The 18921-nt window shown below is 49.8% G+C and overlaps 1 protein-coding gene across 1 annotated transcript in view; it reads left to right on the top strand.

Moving 5' to 3' along the window:
* The first annotated feature begins 1879 nt into the window (after window positions 1-1879).
* The window catches only part of TBC1D22B (TBC1 domain family member 22B), a 62804-nt gene continuing 45762 nt past the window's right edge, over window positions 1880-18921 (top strand). The window contains exons 1-4 of the mRNA XM_077295212.1: window positions 1880-2116; window positions 7007-7051; window positions 9986-10260; window positions 18324-18503. Of these exons, the coding sequence (XP_077151327.1) occupies window positions 2064-2116; window positions 7007-7051; window positions 9986-10260; window positions 18324-18503 (553 nt within the window). The 5' untranslated portion in view covers window positions 1880-2063. The remainder of the gene's footprint in view (window positions 2117-7006; window positions 7052-9985; window positions 10261-18323; window positions 18504-18921) is intronic.

The following is an 18921-nucleotide window of genomic DNA, read 5'->3' as shown; positions in this document are numbered from 1 at the left end:
TTCCCTGGTGTCCGTATTTGTTAGGCTCTATATTTTTATCTCTTCCATTCATACTACTTCATTCTGGAACTGTCACCTTTCTATTACAATTTTTCTTCCTGTGCGCAAGCGCACTACACCTAATACACATGTTGCCAGGACCACTATGAGCGGAGCTTACACTTCCGCTCTGGGACGCCGGCGCATGCGCATTGGACACACGCCGGGCCCGGCATGTGCAATCGCCATTGCACTCACTCCATGCGGCGCCTCCTGCCGCCTCCACAGCTGTTCATGGTAGGTTATCGCTCATTTCGTATATAAGCTGGAGGCAGGATTCACAGGCACTACCCCTGACGAAGCCACCTTAGTGTGGCGACACGCGTTGGGTGTCTGCCGCCCGCACTTTTTCCCACAGGGTATACATGCCTATCTGGGCCTGCCTATTAACGGGGCAAATGGGCCACTCAGACCTCTGAGGTTTGCTGTTTATTTCTTTGGCTACAGATATATCATTTGGTGGGTACAGCACTATTCATTATAGTCCTGTCTTGTAGTATTTGTATGATTGGTCTTATGTGCATGCCTCTGTGGCTCATTTCTTGTATTTACAGGTACCAACTATGGTGCAATACTACATCATTAGAGTCAGGATTCTTTTGGGCATATAGCATGCCTGTGCATGTAAGCCAGTTCATGGGACCATCAGGGCTGGTCATTAGTAGCCATTACACTGCGGTCTAAGTCATTTGTATTTATGGGCATGTGTATTTCACCCTGTTTGGGTCTGTGCGGGTTTTTTGCCTCATTCAGGGCTCTTGGTATTATGGGAGTTTGTTATATCTCCTTGTTTTAAATGTTTTTATAAGTGTTTTGCCTTTTTGCTTATATATCTGTTAAATAAAGCTGTGATTTTGTATTTACATGGTGGTGACTCCCGCTTTGTAAGGCCTACTTTTTTCTTTTCTTTTCTCTGGTGTTCTTTAGGCCTGGGTTGAGTCCCACTGACCGTGGTGCCCTCATTGTTGTTTCTGCAGCTAGAATGGCGTTGCTGTATAGAGGACGTCCTTATAGACAGTGCTGTGTGCAGAGAAATCATGGGCCTCAGTGCAGCAACTCTGATCTACTCATCCCTGTAGCGTTCTAACTGCAGATTTTTCAAAAACTGAGTGGAAAAATCCGCACAGAAATCCGCAACGTGGGCACATAGCCTTCCTCAAGACTTCGGTCCCGATACGTGGAGTCTGGCATTTCACATTTAATGGTGGCTTAGCTGGAGGAAGCCTTGCCACTTTGTGCATTTATTTTTTTGCCATTAATAACATTCACAGTTTTATATATCACGTTTCATAATTCATAAATTCACACATAGCGCCGATTGTTCAGTTTTCACAGAAGTCTGCGGAGGACCCGACATTTGGCCTCATTTGTGTTTTTGCTGTAACTTCCGATGATTCTGTCAGCAGCTCTCCGCCGCCCCGCACTCTTTACAGCGGAGGCGCGGGCCGAGCACGGCGGACAAAGTCATTCTATCAGAACTGCACGATCGGCAGCAGGTGTCATGTTCTCATGGTATGAAAAGCGATAATAAAAATTCAAGTTATAAAGAAAAAATAATAATTTTGCTAAATCTTGGGGGCTGTACAAAAATATATGTAAAAATACCCTCGTGCACTCTGTGATGTGGAAAACTTGAGCAATAACCCAGAAATCATTCCAATTAGAAAGCTGGAGCCCCTCCATTGCAGGCACCACCCTGCACACACTGATAGGGCCCCACAGTCTGGGGGTCTCCACATGCCCCGCGCACTGCCTCCTCCGTCTCCATAGTTCCCGCTTATTACACCCGCAGTCAGTACTTTCTGCGCGGTCACGTGGTGTGCTGGCATCACGGTCATGTGACCCGGACGTCATCAAGGTCCTAGTAGAGGATAGGGACTAGCCGCTGCCCTATGTTGGAAGTGACCTCGCAGCATCGCCACTGCTGATTGGCTGCGTCTGGAAGGCGCTGCTGAATTAACCAGGCTGCTGTGGTGGAAGTGGATGAGAGTTTCTAACAGGGGGAATCTGACAAGGCCGCCGGGATGTCAGAGAACAGGCGGCAGTTCTGGAAGAGAAGTGCAAAACTACCAGGCAGGTTGGTAGACGTGAGGGGGCACAATGAATAGTGCATGGTGCACGATGCCAGCTGCAGGCTGTAGAGGGGCACTGGTCAGCTGTCATCACCATTGGGTTCTATTACTCTCTGGTATCAGCCGGCTGAGGAGAAGCTGCCCACCTGCTGTATGACTAGAAGGGCTGACAGGTCCAGGAGCATGTCTGCCTGCTGGGCACTACTACATCTATAGCCCCTCTCCTGGTGGGAGTTGGGGGCTGTCACTGTGCCTATGATGAGTGGTGGACTGACAGGAGGAACTACCTGAGGACAGCCCGTCAGTCAGTGACTCCTATCAGTAAGATGGAGGGACCAGCCCTGTCAGTGACTTCTGTCAGTAAGATGGCGACATCAGCCCTGTCAGTAACTCCTCCTGTCAGTCAGATGGAGGGACCAGCCCTGTCAGTGACTTCTGTCAGTAAGATGGCGACATCAGCCCTGTCAGTAACTCCTCCTGTCAGTCAGATGGAGGGACCAGCCCTGTCAGTGACTTCTCCTGTCAGTCAGATGGAGGGACCAGCCCTGTCAGTGACTTCTCCTGTCAGTAAGATGGAGGGACCAGCCCTGTCAGTGACTTCTCCTGTCAGTAAGATGGAGGGACCAGCCCTGTCAGTAACTCCTCCTGTCAGTAAGATGGAGGGACCAGCCCTGTCAGTAACTCCTCCTGTCAATAAGATGGAGGCATCAGCCCTGTCAGTAACTCCTCCTGTCAGTAAGATGGAGGGACCAGCCCTGTCAGTGACTTCTGTCAGTAAGATGGAGACATCAGCCCTGTCAGTAACTCCTCCTGTCAGTCAGATGGAGGGACCAGCCCTGTCAGTAACTCCTCCTGTCAGTAAGATGGAGGGACCAGCCCTGTCAGTGACTTCTCCTGTCAGTAAGATGGAGGGACCAGCCCTGTCAGTAACTCCTCCTGTCAGTAAGATGGAGGGACCAGCCCTGTCAGTAACTCCTCCTGTCAATAAGATGGAGGCATCAGCCCTGTCAGTAACTCCTCCTGTCAGTAAGATGGAGGGACCAGCCCTGTCAGTGACTTCTGTCAGTAAGATGGAGACATCAGCCCTGTCAGTAACTCCTCCTGTCAGTCAGATGGAGGGACCAGCCCTGTCAGTGACTTCTCCTGTCAGTAAGATGGAGGGACCAGCCCTGTCAGTAACTCCTCCTGTCAATAAGATGGAGGCATCAGCCCTGTCAGTAACTCCTCCTGTCAGTAAGATGGAGGGACCAGCCCTGTCAGTGACTTCTGTCAGTAAGATGGAGACATCAGCCCTGTCAGTAACTCCTCCTGTCAGTCAGATGGAGGGACCAGCCCTGTCAGTGACTTCTCCTGTCAGTAAGATGGAGGGACCAGCCCTGTCAGTGACTTCTGTCAGTAAGATGGAGGGACCAGCCCTGTCAGTAACTCCTCCTGTCAATAAGATGGAGGCATCAGCCCTGTCAGTAACTCCTCCTGTCAGTAAGATGGAGGGACCAGCCCTGTCAGTGACTTCTGTCAGTAAGATGGAGGGACCAGCCCTATCAGTGACTCCTCCTGTCAGTAAGATGGAGGGACCAGCCCTGTCAGTAACTCCTCCTGTCAGTAAGATGGAGGGACCAGCCCTGTCAGTAACTCCTCCAGTCGGTAAGATGGAGGGACCAGCCCTGTCAGTAACTCCTCCTGTCAATAAGATGGAGGGACCAGCCCTGTCAGTGACTCCTCCTGTCAGTAAAATGGATGAATCAGCCCTGTCAGTAACTCCTCCTGTCTGTAAGATGGATGGACCAGTCCTGTCAGTAACTCCTCCTGTCTGTAAGATGGATGGACCAGCCCTGTCAGTGACTCCTCCTGTCAGTAAGATGGAGGGACCAGCCCTCTCAGTAACTCCTCCTGTAGGTAAGATGGAGGGACCAGCCCTGTCAGTAACTCCTCCTTTCAGTCAGATGGAGGGACCAGCCCTGTCAGTAACTCCTCCTTTCAGTCAGATGGATGGATCAGCCCTGTCAGTAACTCCTTCTGTCGGTAAGATGGAGGGACCAGCCCTGTCAGTGACTCCTCCTGTCAGTAAGATGGAGGGACCAGCCCTGTCAGTAACTCCTCCTGTCAGTAGGATGGATGGATTAGCCCTGTCAGTAACTCCTCCTGTCAGTAAGATGGAGGGACAAGCCCTGTCAGTAACTCCTCCTGTCAGTAAGATGGAGGGACCATCCCTCTTAGTGACTCCTCCTGTAGGTAAGATGGAGGGACCAGTCCTGTCAGTAACTCCTCCTGTCAGTAAGATGGAGGGATCAGCCCTCTCAGTGACTCCTCCTGTCAGTAAAATGGATGAATCAGCCCTGTCAGTAACTCCTCCTGTCTGTAGGATGGATGGACCAGTCCTGTCTGTAACTCCTCCTGTCAGTAAGATGGAGGGACCAGCCCTGTCAGTAACTCCTCCTATCAGTAAGATGGAGGGACCAGTCCTGTCAGTAACTCCTCCTGTCAGTAAGATGGAGGGACCAGCCCTGTCAGTAACTCCTCCTGTCAGTAGGATGGATGGATCAGCCCTGTCAGTAACTCCTCCTGTCAGTAAGATGGAGGGACCAGCCCTGTCAGTAACTCCTCCTGTCAGTAGGATGAATGGATCAGCCCTGTCAGTAACTCCTCCTGTCAGTAAGATGGAGGGACCAGCCCTGTCAGTAACTCCTCCTGTCAGTAGGATGGATGGATCAGCCCTGTCAGTGACTCCTCCTCTCAGTAAGATGGAGGGACCAGCCCTGTCAGTAACTCCTCCTGTCGGTAAGATGGAGGGACCAGCCCTGTCAGTAACTCCTGTCAGTAAGATGGAGGGACCAGCCCTGTCAGTAACTCCTCCTGTCAGTAAGATGGAGGGACCAGCCCTGTCAGTAACTCCTCCTGTCGGTAAGATGGAGGGACCAGCCCTGTCAGTAACTCCTCCTGTCAGTAAGATGGAGGGACCAGCCCTGTCAGTGACTCCTCCTGTCTGTAAGATGGAGGGACCAGTCCTGTCAGTAACTCCTCCTGTCAGTAAAATGGATGAATCAGCCCTGTCAGTAACTCCTCCTGTCAGTAAAATGGATGAATCAGCCCTGTCAGTAACTCCTCCTGTCAGTAAAATGGATGAATCAGCCCTGTCAGTAACTCCTCCTGTCAGTAAAATGGATGAATCAGCCCTGTCAGTAACTCCTCCTGTCTGTAAGATGGAGGGACCAGTCCTGTCAGTAACTCCTCCTGTCAGTAAAATGGATGAATCAGCCCTGTCAGTAACGCCTCCTGTCAGTAAAATGGATGAATCAGCCCTGTCAGTAACTCCTCCTGTCAGTAAAATGGATGAATCAGCCCTGTCAGTAACTCCTCCTGTCTGTAAGATGGAGGGACCAGTCCTGTCAGTAACTCCTCCTGTCAGTAAAATGGATGAATCAGCCCTGTCAGTAACGCCTCCTGTCAGTAAAATGGATGAATCAGCCCTGTCAGTAACTCCTCCTGTCAGTAAAATGGATGAATCAGCCCTGTCAGTAACTCCTCCTGTCAGTAAAATGGATGAATCAGCCCTGTCAGTAACTCCTCCTGTCAGTAAAATGGATGAATCAGCCCTGTCAGTAACTCCTCCTGTCTGTAAGATGGAGGGACCAGTCCTGTCAGTAACTCCTCCTGTCAGTAAAATGGATGAATCAGCCCTGTCAGTAACGCCTCCTGTCAGTAAAATGGATGAATCAGCCCTGTCAGTAACTCCTCCTGTCAGTAAAATGGATGAATCAGCCCTGTCAGTAACTCCTCCTGTCAGTAAAATGGATGAATCAGCCCTGTCAGTAACTCCTCCTGTCAGTAAAATGGATGAATCAGCCCTGTCAGTAACTCCTCCTGTCAGTAAAATGGATGAATCAGCCCTGTCAGTAACTCCTCCTGTCTGTAAGATGGAGGGACCAGTCCTGTCAGTAACTCCTCCTGTCAGTAAAATGGATGAATCAGCCCTGTCAGTAACGCCTCCTGTCAGTAAAATGGATGAATCAGCCCTGTCAGTAACTCCTCCTGTCAGTAAAATGGATGAATCAGCCCTGTCAGTAACTCCTCCTGTCTGTAAGATGGAGGGACCAGTCCTGTCAGTAACTCCTCCTGTCAGTAAAATGGATGAATCAGCCCTGTCAGTAACGCCTCCTGTCAGTAAAATGGATGAATCAGCCCTGTCAGTAACTCCTCCTGTCAGTAAAATGGATGAATCAGCCCTGTCAGTAACTCCTCCTGTCAGTAAAATGGATGAATCAGCCCTGTCAGTAACTCCTCCTGTCAGTAAAATGGATGAATCAGCCCTGTCAGTAACTCCTCCTGTCTGTAAGATGGAGGGACCAGTCCTGTCAGTAACTCCTCCTGTCAGTAAAATGGATGAATCAGCCCTGTCAGTAACGCCTCCTGTCAGTAAAATGGATGAATCAGCCCTGTTAGTAACTCCTCCTGTCAGTAAAATGGATGAATCAGCCCTGTCAGTAACTCCTCCTGTCAGTATGATGGAGGGACCAGCCCTGTCAGTAACTCCTCCTGTCAGTAAGATGGAGGGACCAGCCCTCTTAGTGACTCCTCCTGTCGGTAAGATGGAGGGACCAGCCCTGTCAGTATCTCCTCCTGTCAGTATGATGGAGGGACCAGCCCTGTCAGTAAGATGGAGGGACCAGCCCTGTCAGTAACTCCTCCTGTCAGTAAGATGGAGGGACCAGCCCTGTCAGTGACTCCTCCTGTCAGTAAGATGGAGGGACCAGCCCTGTCAGTAAGATGGAGGGACCAGCCCTGTCAGTGACTCCTCCTGTCAGTAAGATGGAGGGACCAGCCCTGTAGTAGAGGTGTTCGGCCTTCCTGTGCTATTGTAGTGCTCACACCTGTACATTCTGATTGTGTTTCCGCAGTATCCAGCCGGTATATGGAGCCCAGCAACCACCGCTTGAAAGGAGGTGAGAACTTTCACATTCAAGGTCTTGTACTGAAACCCAATGAAGAGCCCTGTAGGGCATCGTACAATTGTGTGTATAGTCGGCTGCTCTGGCAGAACATGTATATGACCGGCCGTAATAATGCCCAAATGTGACATCACTGTGAGCGTTATCACACAATTGTGAAATTATGTGTATTATCTCTAAAATATGACTCCTCTGTGTGCAATATCCCACTACTGTGCCATCACTCTGTGTGTTGTCCTACTCGGGTGGCATTACTTTGTGACATCTGTGTGTGCGGTATCCTGCTACTGTTAGCCATTAAAAGTTATCATAACTATAAGATGAGTATTTTGTTTCTATAACTGAGGACAATCAATCTTATTTCAGTATTGTGACATCTGTGTGCAATATCCCAGTTTTGTGACTTTACCGTGAGTTATCCCTAAGGCCTCTTTCACACTTCAGTTGTTTGGCGTCAGTCTAAATCCGCCATTTTCCTCAAAAAACGGATCCGTTTTTTTTTCGACGGATCCGTTTTTTCCCCCATAGACTTGCATTAGCGACGGATTGTGACGGATGGTCGTCCGTTCCATCCGCCATGCGACGGATCAGTCAAAATTTGGCGGACGTCATCTAGACATTGACGGTCATTGCAACGTTTTTTGTCTGCGTTGAAATGGCGGATCGCGACGGATCCGTCGCGTCCGTCATTTCATAGAATGGCCACCTATGGACGACTGATCCGTCGCGACCGTCATTTCGGCGGATCCGTCGCCCCAATCCGTTTTTTCAATTTTTTTCAATTGCGCGTGCTCCAAAAAGTATATACAACCCCCGAGTAACGGATCCGTCAAAAAAACGCATCCGTTACATCTATTGTAACGGATCCGTCGATCCGTCATTATGTCGGAAGTGACTGACGCCAAAAAACTGAAGTGTGAAAGAAGCCTAAGATGTAGCATCACTGTGTGCATTATCTTATCACTGTGGTATTACTTTGTATGTTATCCCTAAAATGTGACATAGCTGTGTGCATTACCCCACTATGTTGACATTACTTTTCGTCTTATTTCTAAAACGTGACATCAATGTGTGCATTACCCATCTGTGTGACACTTCTCTGAGCACTAGCCCTACAATGTGACACCGTAATGTCCATTATCCCACCATTGTGACATTTATCCCTGCACAAGTAATGATAAGCGCTCGATGTTCTGGATATACTATTTAAGCAGGGCATTCCAGCATCTCTTACCTTCCAGTGCAGAAGTGCCGGGCACCAGGGATTTTCTTTATAATTGGCTTGGTCAGCCTTTGACAAAATGTGTTTCAACTGCCCAGTTTGGGAACCTGTCAGGCACGTCATGCTGCCCAAACCACATGCAGCCTGTATTAGAGCCTGAGGGTACTGTCACACAGTGCAATTTTGATCGCTACGACGGCACGATTCGTGACGTTCTAGCGATATCGTTACGATATCGCAGTGTCTGAGTGTAGGATTGTATCCAGGTTTGTTTCTTGATAAAACACTCCAGTATTTCAGTGGTCCAAAAGGGAGATGTTTTCCAGCGCCAAAGAAAAGTAGTGAAAACTTAGCCTTTAATAATATAGGATAAAAAAAAATAAGAGAATGTGCACATAATGTATGGATAGAGACCCTGATCCTAGTGATGTGTTACTTACTGGGCTACTTAATGTATTATTGATAAAATTACTATTGTATCAGCAGAAGGTTACCACTAGTAGACTAGTAAACCTGCTGCCATGTAATCCACCATATTATTAAAGGGCCACTGTCACCCCCTCCAGCCGTTATAAACTAAAAGAGTCACCTTGTGCAGCAGTAATGCTGCAGTCTAATAAGGTGGCTCTTTTAGTTTTTGATTCCGTTATTCCCTCAATAAAGCGTTTTAAAATTTGCCCTAACTACCTGTCTGCAGACCTAGAGGCGGTCCGAAGCCTCCTCTGTGAATCTCCCAACTGCCGTCACTCATCTCTTCTGGGGCTATGGTCGCCGCCCCCTTCGCGCTGTTTCTTCTTAAATCCGGCGCCTGCGCTGTGCGTGCCTGCCTGGGGCAGGCGCAGTCTTCATTGTCCGTCATAGGTCAGATGCAGGGTGCCTGACTGCGCCTGTGCGGGCAGTGCGGCCACCCTGTTGCTGAATCCCCGCCCCGCACTGTGTTATTCATTATGCACAGTGCGGGGCTGGGGTTCCTGGGCATGCGCACTGCGCTGTTCAGACGCTCCCCCGGTCCCCCGCCTTCCAGCGTTGCCGGAATATACAGGTTTCCTTGCCAGCGTTTGGAATGAAGCAGCCGCAAATAACAACGCTGGAAGGCGGGGGAGCTGGGGGAGCGTCTGAACAGCGCAGTGCGCATGCCCAGGAACCCCAGCCCCGCACTGTGCATAATGAATAACACAGTGCGGGGCGGGAATTCAGCAACAGGGTGGCCGCACTGCCCGCACAGGCGCAGTCAGGCACCCTGCATCTGACCTATGACGGACAATGAAGACTGCGCCTGTCCCAGGCAGGCACGCACAGCGCAGGCGCCGGATTTAAGAAGAAACAGCGCGAAGGGGGCAGAACAGGCTTACTGGCGGATCCTCATTTAACCCATTCTGCAGTAGCGATAGGTGCAGCACAGAGGCTATAGAAGGCAGACGGTGCAACATTTTTAATGAAGCCCAATTGCAAAAATATTTTTAGCCAAAAATACATGCATTTGAGAAATTTTAAATAAATGGCTTTTAAGGTAGAAAATCAGTAAAATGTTATTGTCTCTGCTGTTTTCTGTAAATGTGTTTTTTTTTTTTTTTTTTTAACGGAAAGGGTTTTATGAATTCAGCCTAACCTGAGTGTCATCATCACACATTGTCCTAAGAACTATTCCTGCATGGTGTAATGATGGCATGTTCATTAATAAACTCATTTTATTTTTTCTTCCACAGTTTCCAATCCAATCACCAGCGAATACATCTAAATCATCCGAAAAGTAGAAAAGCCTCCAGCTTCCATGAGTTTGCAAGAAGTACAAGTGATGCCTGGGATATCGATGATGATGAGAGCGAAGAGATTTTACATTCTGTGTCGTATCAGACCCTTGGTTCTAAAATCACCGATACCGAGGTAGAACTCACATCGAACTTCAAAAGGCCTGAAGATAATTCCAGCCAGACGATAGTGACGTCCATCAGTGAGGACCAGCTGCACAGGGTCACTGCAGGTGGGAATGGCCAGAGGGTCTCTACACACCTGAGGGTTTCCGCATTGTCACAGTAAGGGTATGTTCCCACGGTCAGTAAACGATGCGGGTTGGATGCTGCATACATCTGCAGTGTCCAACTCGCAGTGGTCAGATGTTACAGCATAGTGGATGGGATTTCAAGAAATCCCATCTCCACTCTGCGTGCATCGGTGCCCGCTGCTTCCCTGTGGAGACGGACATGCGGCGCATCTTTCCAGACCATAGCATGTTTATTTATCGGAGACGCTCAGTCTCCGCACGATAATTATCACCAGTCCAATGTATTGGGCACGGTGATTCCGCACAGTTCAATGAACACATGCAGAATCACCTGCGTTCAAAAGCCGGCAGCGCTTTGGAAGGAGCGGACATCTGTTGTGTCCAAACCGCTGCCGATTACTAACCGTGGGGACGTAGCCTTACACGTTATTACGGCTAGTGTCAGACTGGTATTTCCCAAAGAGTTAATTCCCAGTAAGCGGCCCAGTTTGTTGCACGTGGCATCCTTATAAATGAATCCGGATCACCAAATTATTAGTGATCCACTTGATCGGTGAAAGATGCTGATCACTGTGCATAATATACCTGTTCAGTAAACCGCTGTATGTGACTAAGGGGAGCTCCTTGTGCCCTATAAACGCTGTCAACTCTATCTGCATTGGTGAGATCTGGCTGAACAGAATATCGGTGTAGTAAATAATAATGCTGTCATTTTGTGATTTTTCTTATGTGTATTAATGGGCCATCTGGTTGTTTTGCTCTCTAGTTATGGCTAGTTACATAAGGTAAAAATGAAATTTCTCCTTCACCTCATTGGGGGAAACAGACCATGGGTGAATGCTGCTGCCACTAGGAGGCTGACACTAAGTGATACAAAGGAAGTTAGCTCCTCCTCTGCAGTATACACCCTCCTGCTGGCTCTCAGCTAAGGCCTTTTTCACACTTCCGTTGGGAGTGTCACGTCCTAATGCGTCGGCGAGACGTGCCTACGGATGTTAGAAAATATTGGTAAAGCGTATGCAACGTTTCCAGTATTTCGATGGAGGCGTCGATCGAGAGAGAGAGACTGACTTTTCCCCGGGTTGGAATATGCTTCCACGCATGCTCAGATATAAAAACTGCACCCGTCACTGGATTCCTGCGTTTCACGGTTTGCGCAGGATCCAGTGTCCATAGGCTCCCATTCTGTGGAACGACGTGTGCCGCAGGAGGCGTCGGGGAACGTTTTTCCACTGCAGAGAAAAAACATTTCATGAGTTTGGAGCGGCCCCCAAACGCAGGGCAGCGGGGTACTCGGTACCGGGTCCTCGGTCTCGGTTCTGGGGGTGTCACGGTGGCCCGACCCGGTCCGTGGCCCTGCTAAGGGGCGCCCAATTAAAGGTGTAGGTGAGAGTTTGTCAAGTGTTTGTGACGCCACCTGTGGTGTTCGGTCAGGGTGACCGACGCTGCTAGGGCTCCGCTGGGGTGATGGAATGGCAGCTAGATGGTGTAACTTCCCACAGGTGAAGTATGTCCCCAGGGCTTCCCTTGATGAGTAGATGGTGATGGTGTAGGTCGCAGTAAATGACGAAGACACAGGGTTGCAGTCTCTTTACCTTTTTACTGAAGGCTTCGGCATCCACAATCCAGAGCACTGCTAACAGGGCTGGCTGAGACCGGCCGGTCCGAAGGCACATCCAGAGTTCCCTTTGCAGGTGGAAATCAGTAGCCTTCCTACTAGCGCCTGTGTGTTGTAGTACTTCCCTGCTGAGCACCACGGGATAGTCCTCACAACTGTCGTGTATGTTTCCGTTCTCTCTCTCCGTCCCCCAGATGATATGGATAGGACGCACCCATATGACAGGGTAGGCCTGGAGTTATTTTATAGGGACCCTAGAGACGTCCCTCTCCCACAATTGCCTCCGTTGTCTTCATTAGGTGTAAAGGTGAGACAGCCAACCTAGAGTTAACTGCCCTGCTGTAGTTCAGAGTAATGCCTAGAGCCTATTACTCCCTCGGCGTTCCGGCCGCCGGCTACGCGCCTCAGAAGGATGTTGCCGATCTTGGGGCACGACTCCTGGTTCTATCTCCTTTGTGCTGTGATCTCGTTTCTCACTTCTCCACAATATACTTCGCTTCGTGTCCTTTCTTAGGATGCCGCCGCAATGAGGTGCAGGCACGGCTCCGTAACGATCTGTCTCGTGCTAGGCCACTCTCTGGATCCCACCCCTGACAGGGACCTCCCTGAATCTTCCTAAGCAACGCTCTCTCTCACTAGATGTTACCTGGGCAAAACCCAGTCAGCTTCTCCCTAACTTCCTATCCGACTCCCAGTTTTACCAGAGTTTGAGGAGTGGCCTAATACATAGAACCTTTTGCTCCCCCTGGTGGCCGGAGTGTGAAGTGCAGTGTGTGACTGTGATACCTGGTCAGGTGAACTCCTTTAGTGCCATCAGACGTACCATCACTCCCCCCTTGTGGAAGAGCGACAATACTGCAACGACTAGGACTCTGGGGCGCTGCAGAACATTTTTTGGAAAAGACGGGCCGTCAAATTCCGCAGGATCCAGTGCACGACGGACAAAATGTGTGGCCATCCGTCGCGATATGTCGCTAATATAAGTCTATGAGAGGAGAATTTTTTTGCAGGATCCTGTTTTCTCAAAAAACGACGTATCTCGACGGGACTACAAAGACGGAAGTGTGAAAGAGGTCTTAGGCCTCTTTCACACTTCCGTCTTTTTCCTCCTGTCGAAATCCGTAGAGTTTTGAAAAAACAGGATCCTGCAAATGTTTCTGCAGGATCCTGTTTTTTCCAATAGACTTGTATTAGCGATGGATTGGGATGGATGACCACACGTTTCGTCCGTCATGCACTGGATCCGTCTCTCTCTCTCACTATTTTCACAACATCCGTCGATACGTCACTTCACTGCAATAGGACGTACCGCGAACGAAAGTGTGAAAGAAGCCTAACCAGTTCTTGCATAGTGTCCGTAGGAGGCACACGGATGGGTCTGCTATTCAGACCCAAAACTCTTTATTATTTTATTTTTAGCTTTTACATTTTTTATTTTATTCTTTCCACGGACGAATGGGGCGACGGATCCTTTCGAAGTTCCGATCTCCCCAAACCATCAACAGACGAGCACGGAGAGTGTCGCCTCTCCGTACCCTCTCCTGCGACGTGGGATGCCAAGCCTGGGCTGTATCTTAGGGGCGACGGGCCCCTTCAAGGGCACCGATCTCCCCACACCTTCAACGGACGAGCACATGGAGTGTCGCCTCCACGTACCCTCTTCCCCAGCCAGGCCTACTGCCAGACAACTGGCCCTGTCCACCCGGGGGCTGAACTTCGTAGATGTACAGAGGCCCCTCTCTTCGGTGTCCGAGCAGCCCCCACTGTCCCACCACTGTTAAAGCGGATGGCACAAGGAGGCGGACAGTCCCTCTCCACCTTCCTAACAAAGGGATGGTGGATTGAGGTTTATCACTCTATCCCTGCACCGTCCAGGCTGCAATACCTGACCTGCAGCAGAACAGTAGAGTGCGGGCGCTTTCCTCGGTGCTGAAACCCAGTCATCCGCGGCGGCTCCATGCCGGGACGCACACCGATGGTGAGTGGATCCAGTCGGCGGTGGGCCTCTGCAGTGGGATGTTCACATGCTGACAGGCAGTCTCAGCTTTCCTGTGGCCCACCTCCCTGAGGTAACGCTCCGGCCGGCTGCAAAAATTTAGCCCCCGGCTTCGGCCGATGTGTAGGCCGCATCCCGGAAGCCGCGCCGGCACTATGGCGCCCTAAGGCGGCTCCGCCCGCTTTTCTGGCGCTTCTCGCCTGGCACGGGAGCGCTCAGTTTCCCCGGCCACTACAACGCCCCTCACTTCTACCGCTGGTATCACTCCCGTCAGCTGCAGAAATTTAGGCCCCGGCTTGGGCCTATTCATGGAAGTCTCGAGGCTCCGCCCACATTATGCCTGTGGCTCCGCCCCCGAATTGGCGCTTCTTGCTCTCTGCGAGGTTTTATCACCTCTGCAACTCCCTGTGGCCATCTTGGTCCACCTGGCCGGCTCACACGGGTAATGACTTTGCATTAAAGGGGCACAACGACTCCGCAACGATAACCAGTATTCCCTGGTCTTAAAGGCACATGACCAGTATTCTCTGGTCTTAAAGGCACATGACCAGTATTCTCTGGTCTTAAAGGCACATGACCAGTATTCCCTGGTCTTAAAGGCACATGACCAATCCGAAGCCGGTCACTCTAAATGAGCTCAGGAGCCCTCCGCCGCTGATCCCAGTTTATCCCAGAGTACCTAGTTCCCTCAGTGGAATTCGTCACTGACCGCAATCCATGGTTTCTCTGACCAAGAGATTGAATCCCTCCGTGATCCCTCTGTGGCTCGGAGTGCTCGCAGGACCGATATAGATGGTCCCTCTCCTAAGTGGGAGCCGTCGACTAGCAGGGGCTGCAAGTATTCTAGAAACGTACAGGCATCTAGAAACGTACAGGCATCTAGAAAATGGAAGTTTTCATTTCCTGATCTCTCTTCCCCAATGATTTGCTGAGAACAAGACTCTGAATATGGTTCAGATATTGCCTTGGATCTGGACTTGCCAGAGCTTCAGAAAAGGATGAACTCTCCTATTTATATCATCTCTGTACATTGACGAGGACTCCGGTTCTGCTCTAGACTATGCAGTGTCCCTCATAAGGAGACTTTAACTCCCTCGTAGAGCATTTGCCATTCAGTCCGGATAAGCGACTCACTGGACAGAAGCCTCTACGTGGGATGCCATGCCTGGTCTGATTTTTAAGGGCGACGGGTCCTTTTAAAGGGCACCGATCTCCCCACACCATCAACAGACGAGCACACGGGAGTGTCGCCTCCATGTATCCTCTTCTGTATCCAGGCCTAACGCCAGACAACCTGTCCTGTACACCCAGGGACCTGAACTCTGTGGACGTACAGAGGCACCCTTTTTGGCGTCCGAGCACCCCCCTCTGCATCACCACTATTTAGCAGATGATGCAAGAAGGTGGACGATCCCTCTCCACTTCCCTGTTAAGAGGATGGTGGATCGAGGGTTCCTAATTTTTAACTCTGCACCGTCAAAAGAGAGCCCCGATGGTAAGAGATGATGACCTGCTGGATGCAGCCGCGCATTCTGCCACTTGGCAGATTAACCGGGTAGAATCTCCTGTGGTATACCTACCAGTATCCCTGCCCGATGTATCATCAGTTAAAAATACCACGGACTGTCCGATAGCAAATCTGGTTTGTTCCGTCTTGCGGCTTTGGGTTCAGTGCTCTACCCTCCCTAGCTGCCGCATGGATTGCTAGAGCAATGGTCTCCTGGTCAGAGACCTTAACTACTTTGATTCACACCAGTAACCTTTTCCCGAAGAAAGTACCACTGGCCAATCAAATCTTTTGAGCGGGAGACTAGTAAAGGATCGTATTTTTCCTACAGACCCAACGAGCAGTGGAAGAGTTGTCCAGGACAGTCTAGATCTAAGGGATCTTGGTTCCAAAAAGGGGAACGAAAAGTAAGACCGATCCTGGACCTCAAACCTCTAATATCCTTTGACAAGGTCCTCCTTCTTCGGATGGAGTTCCTCCGCTCAGCCATTACTTCAACAGAAAAAGGTGGAGTTTCTGTCATCCATCGACATTCGGGATGCTTACCCTCATATTCCTATTTTTCCCCTCTTCAAAAATTCCTTAGCTTTTCCATTCGCGAACAGCATTTTCAAGTCACGACCTTCTCCTTCGGCCTTGCTACCGCACACAGAGTGTTCGCAAGGGTCATGGCGGCTGTCATGTTCCTCTTGCACCCAAGAGGTGTGGTCGTCCTGCCATGTTTGGTTGACTGTCTAGCCGCTCTTCCAGCACTACGCTGAGTCGTCTATATCACTTGCGATACCCTCTCACCTGGGCTGGCAGCTAAACTTAGACAAGTTCTCCTCATTTCCAGCCCAGCAGATATCCTTTTTGAGGATGATCCTGCACACTTCCAGAAGGATGGTAATTCTCTCTCGATACAAGGTCATGGCCCTTCCACAGGGAGCTCGCGCTCTTGATCACTCATCCCCTCATTTCATTCGATTTGCTAGGAGGGTTCTGAGGAAAAATGGTGAAGACAATGGAAGCAGTTCCCTTCGCTCCGCTCGTTTTCAGCAAGTCAAACAGACTTTCAGACGGTAGTCTCTGAGCTCCTTCTTCATCCAGGGCCTTTCTCCCGGTTTTGTGGTTATTAGTAACTACCAATGCCAGTCTTCTCCCGATCATTGCTCTGGAGACCCGAGCGGTACGGCTAGTCCAACAGCAGGTCCACTGCCTTCTGGCGGGTCACCCCATCCGAATTCCATTGGATAATGCCATGGCTGTGCCATACGTCAATCATGGCCGCGGTACCTTACAGGCGCCATGGGCCGCGGTACCTTACATTCTCTGATGGGCCGAGATCTATCATTTGGTGATCTTGGCAGTACATATCCCAGGAGTAGAACTCTGGGTGGCAAACATATTCAGCCGTCAGGGTTCCGCCTCAAGTGAGTGGGAACTTCACCCGGAAGTCTTCCATCAGATCTGCCTTCACTGGAGCTCTCCAGTTGTAGATCGGATGGCGTCCAGACTGAACACCAATGTACTCAAGTTCATGGTTCGGCCTCGAGATCCAAGAGCCATCGCACTGCATGCTCTGTTCTTGTTACCAATTTCCATAACTCCACTTCCACTACTTCCGAAAGCCTTTCGATAGCAGAAAGGGCCCCAGTGATCCTCGGAGATCCTCACTGACCACGTCAGTCTTTTGTTTGCGGAGTTAGTATCTTTCCGCCTTATTGCACCAAAACTGCAAGTAGGGACTTTCTCGCAGGGAGTTTTCACACGTAGTTCTTCCCTGTCGCATACCATTAGATCATTGAGACCTTAATGGTCCTGGGAGTCTTACAGTAGACTCCTTTTGATCCGGACAGACTTTGCTATCAGGGAAGGTCGCCCTTTTTTCGCTGCGATATCCTCATCCTGACGAGTCTTCGGAGCTTGCTGCTCTGTTCTTTCAGACTTTTTTCCCTTATTACCTTCAAAGCAAGGTTGTCCTCAGGCCATCCCCATCCCTTGTAACCGAGGTGGTATTGTATTACCACTGTTATGACGACATCATTCTTCCCTCATCTCTTTCGGCACCAGTCCACAAAATGGAATGAGTTCCTCATGTTCTGGAGAAGTGAGTGCTCTGAGTAGGTTAGTCTCGAGGACGGCATCCTTCCGAAGGTTGGACGCTTTATTTGGGCTTCCTGATGGTAAGAGGAAGGCTTCCTGACGTTTACAGGAAGAGTTTAGCCGTCTCATCGGCCATGTTAGCCTGGTGGATTCGTTTCACCATCCAGGAGTCCTTCCGTATTAGATGTCAGCCTATCTCCCTGTTTATCGAGGGTTCTAGGCACCAGGCGTCGGCAAAGCACGCCTGCAATCTTGCGGGTTCGTCCAGTCCGCATGCATTCTTGAAGCACTATAATTCCCACACTTCTACAGATGTTAGTCTGGGCAGGCGGACTCTGCAGGTCGTGGTGGCGCACTTGTAAGTAGCGGTTACACAGGGCCTGATCTGATGTTGTCCCAAAGAAGTCCCTGGGTGGGGACGTCACACGGTTTGTGTCCCCCAATGAGGCGAAGGAGAAATAGGGATTTTTGTGCACTCACCGTAAAATCCTTTTCTCCGAGCCATTCATTGGGAGACACAGCTTCCACCCTGTTATTAGCTTATCCTTGTTTTATAATCTGACATGCTATACTCTCATATGTTGCTATTGATCTCCTACTGCTTTTGCACCAAACTGGTTAGCTGAGAGCCAGCAGGAGGGTGTATACTGCGGCGGAGGAGCTTACTTTCTTTGTATCACTTAGTGTCAGCCTCCTAGTGGCAGCAGCATACACCCTCGGTCTGTGTCCCCCACTGAATGGCTCGGAGAAAAGGATTTTACGGTGAGTACACAAAAATCCCTATATTGTGATTGGAAAATGTGCTCATTTTGTTCATGTTCTGCCTTTGCTTCCAGAAGCCCCTGTGGTGCGAAAGCCACTCCAAAAACTGCAATCCCATGCCTTCCGCCCTATTATTCCACTCGTTGCCCGAATATCTGATCAGAATGCTTCTGGAGCCCCTTCTATGACACTCCGTGAAAAAACGCGCCTTGAAAAATTCCGACAGCTGCTTTCCTGCTCAAGCACAGACCTTGGTGAGACATCGCCATTCTACATGTGTCTGCACATCAATTGGTATCAATGCCAGCATTATGAAATTCTATTATACGCTCCATTTACCTTGTAGACAATTGAGTTACAGGGATAATGAAGTCTGGCTGTGGCCATTTTGGCGTAACCATATATTATTCGGTATGAACTGAGCAGGGATTGGCAAAATAGTGCACAGATAATGACAGAAGAAACATGATGTGTTTAAAGGAATTGGCACTTTGAGGAAATTTTTATTTGTACTTAAATTAGTATATTTGGCTCAAAAATCATTTTTGCACTTGTGTTTCATTAAAAAATTTGCACCATTTGGCTTTGACAGGCCGTTGAATTATAATGTAGTCGGTGGTCATAAATCCGTTACATCAGGGCAGATGAGAGTTACAAACCCTTCAGTCAAAA

Source organism: Ranitomeya variabilis, chromosome 3 (assembly GCF_051348905.1).
Source record: "Ranitomeya variabilis isolate aRanVar5 chromosome 3, aRanVar5.hap1, whole genome shotgun sequence".
In the NCBI taxonomy this organism is placed as follows: domain Eukaryota; kingdom Metazoa; phylum Chordata; class Amphibia; order Anura; family Dendrobatidae; genus Ranitomeya; species Ranitomeya variabilis.
Note: the sequence above shows the minus strand (reverse complement) of the source record. Positions and strands in the feature narration are given on the sequence as shown.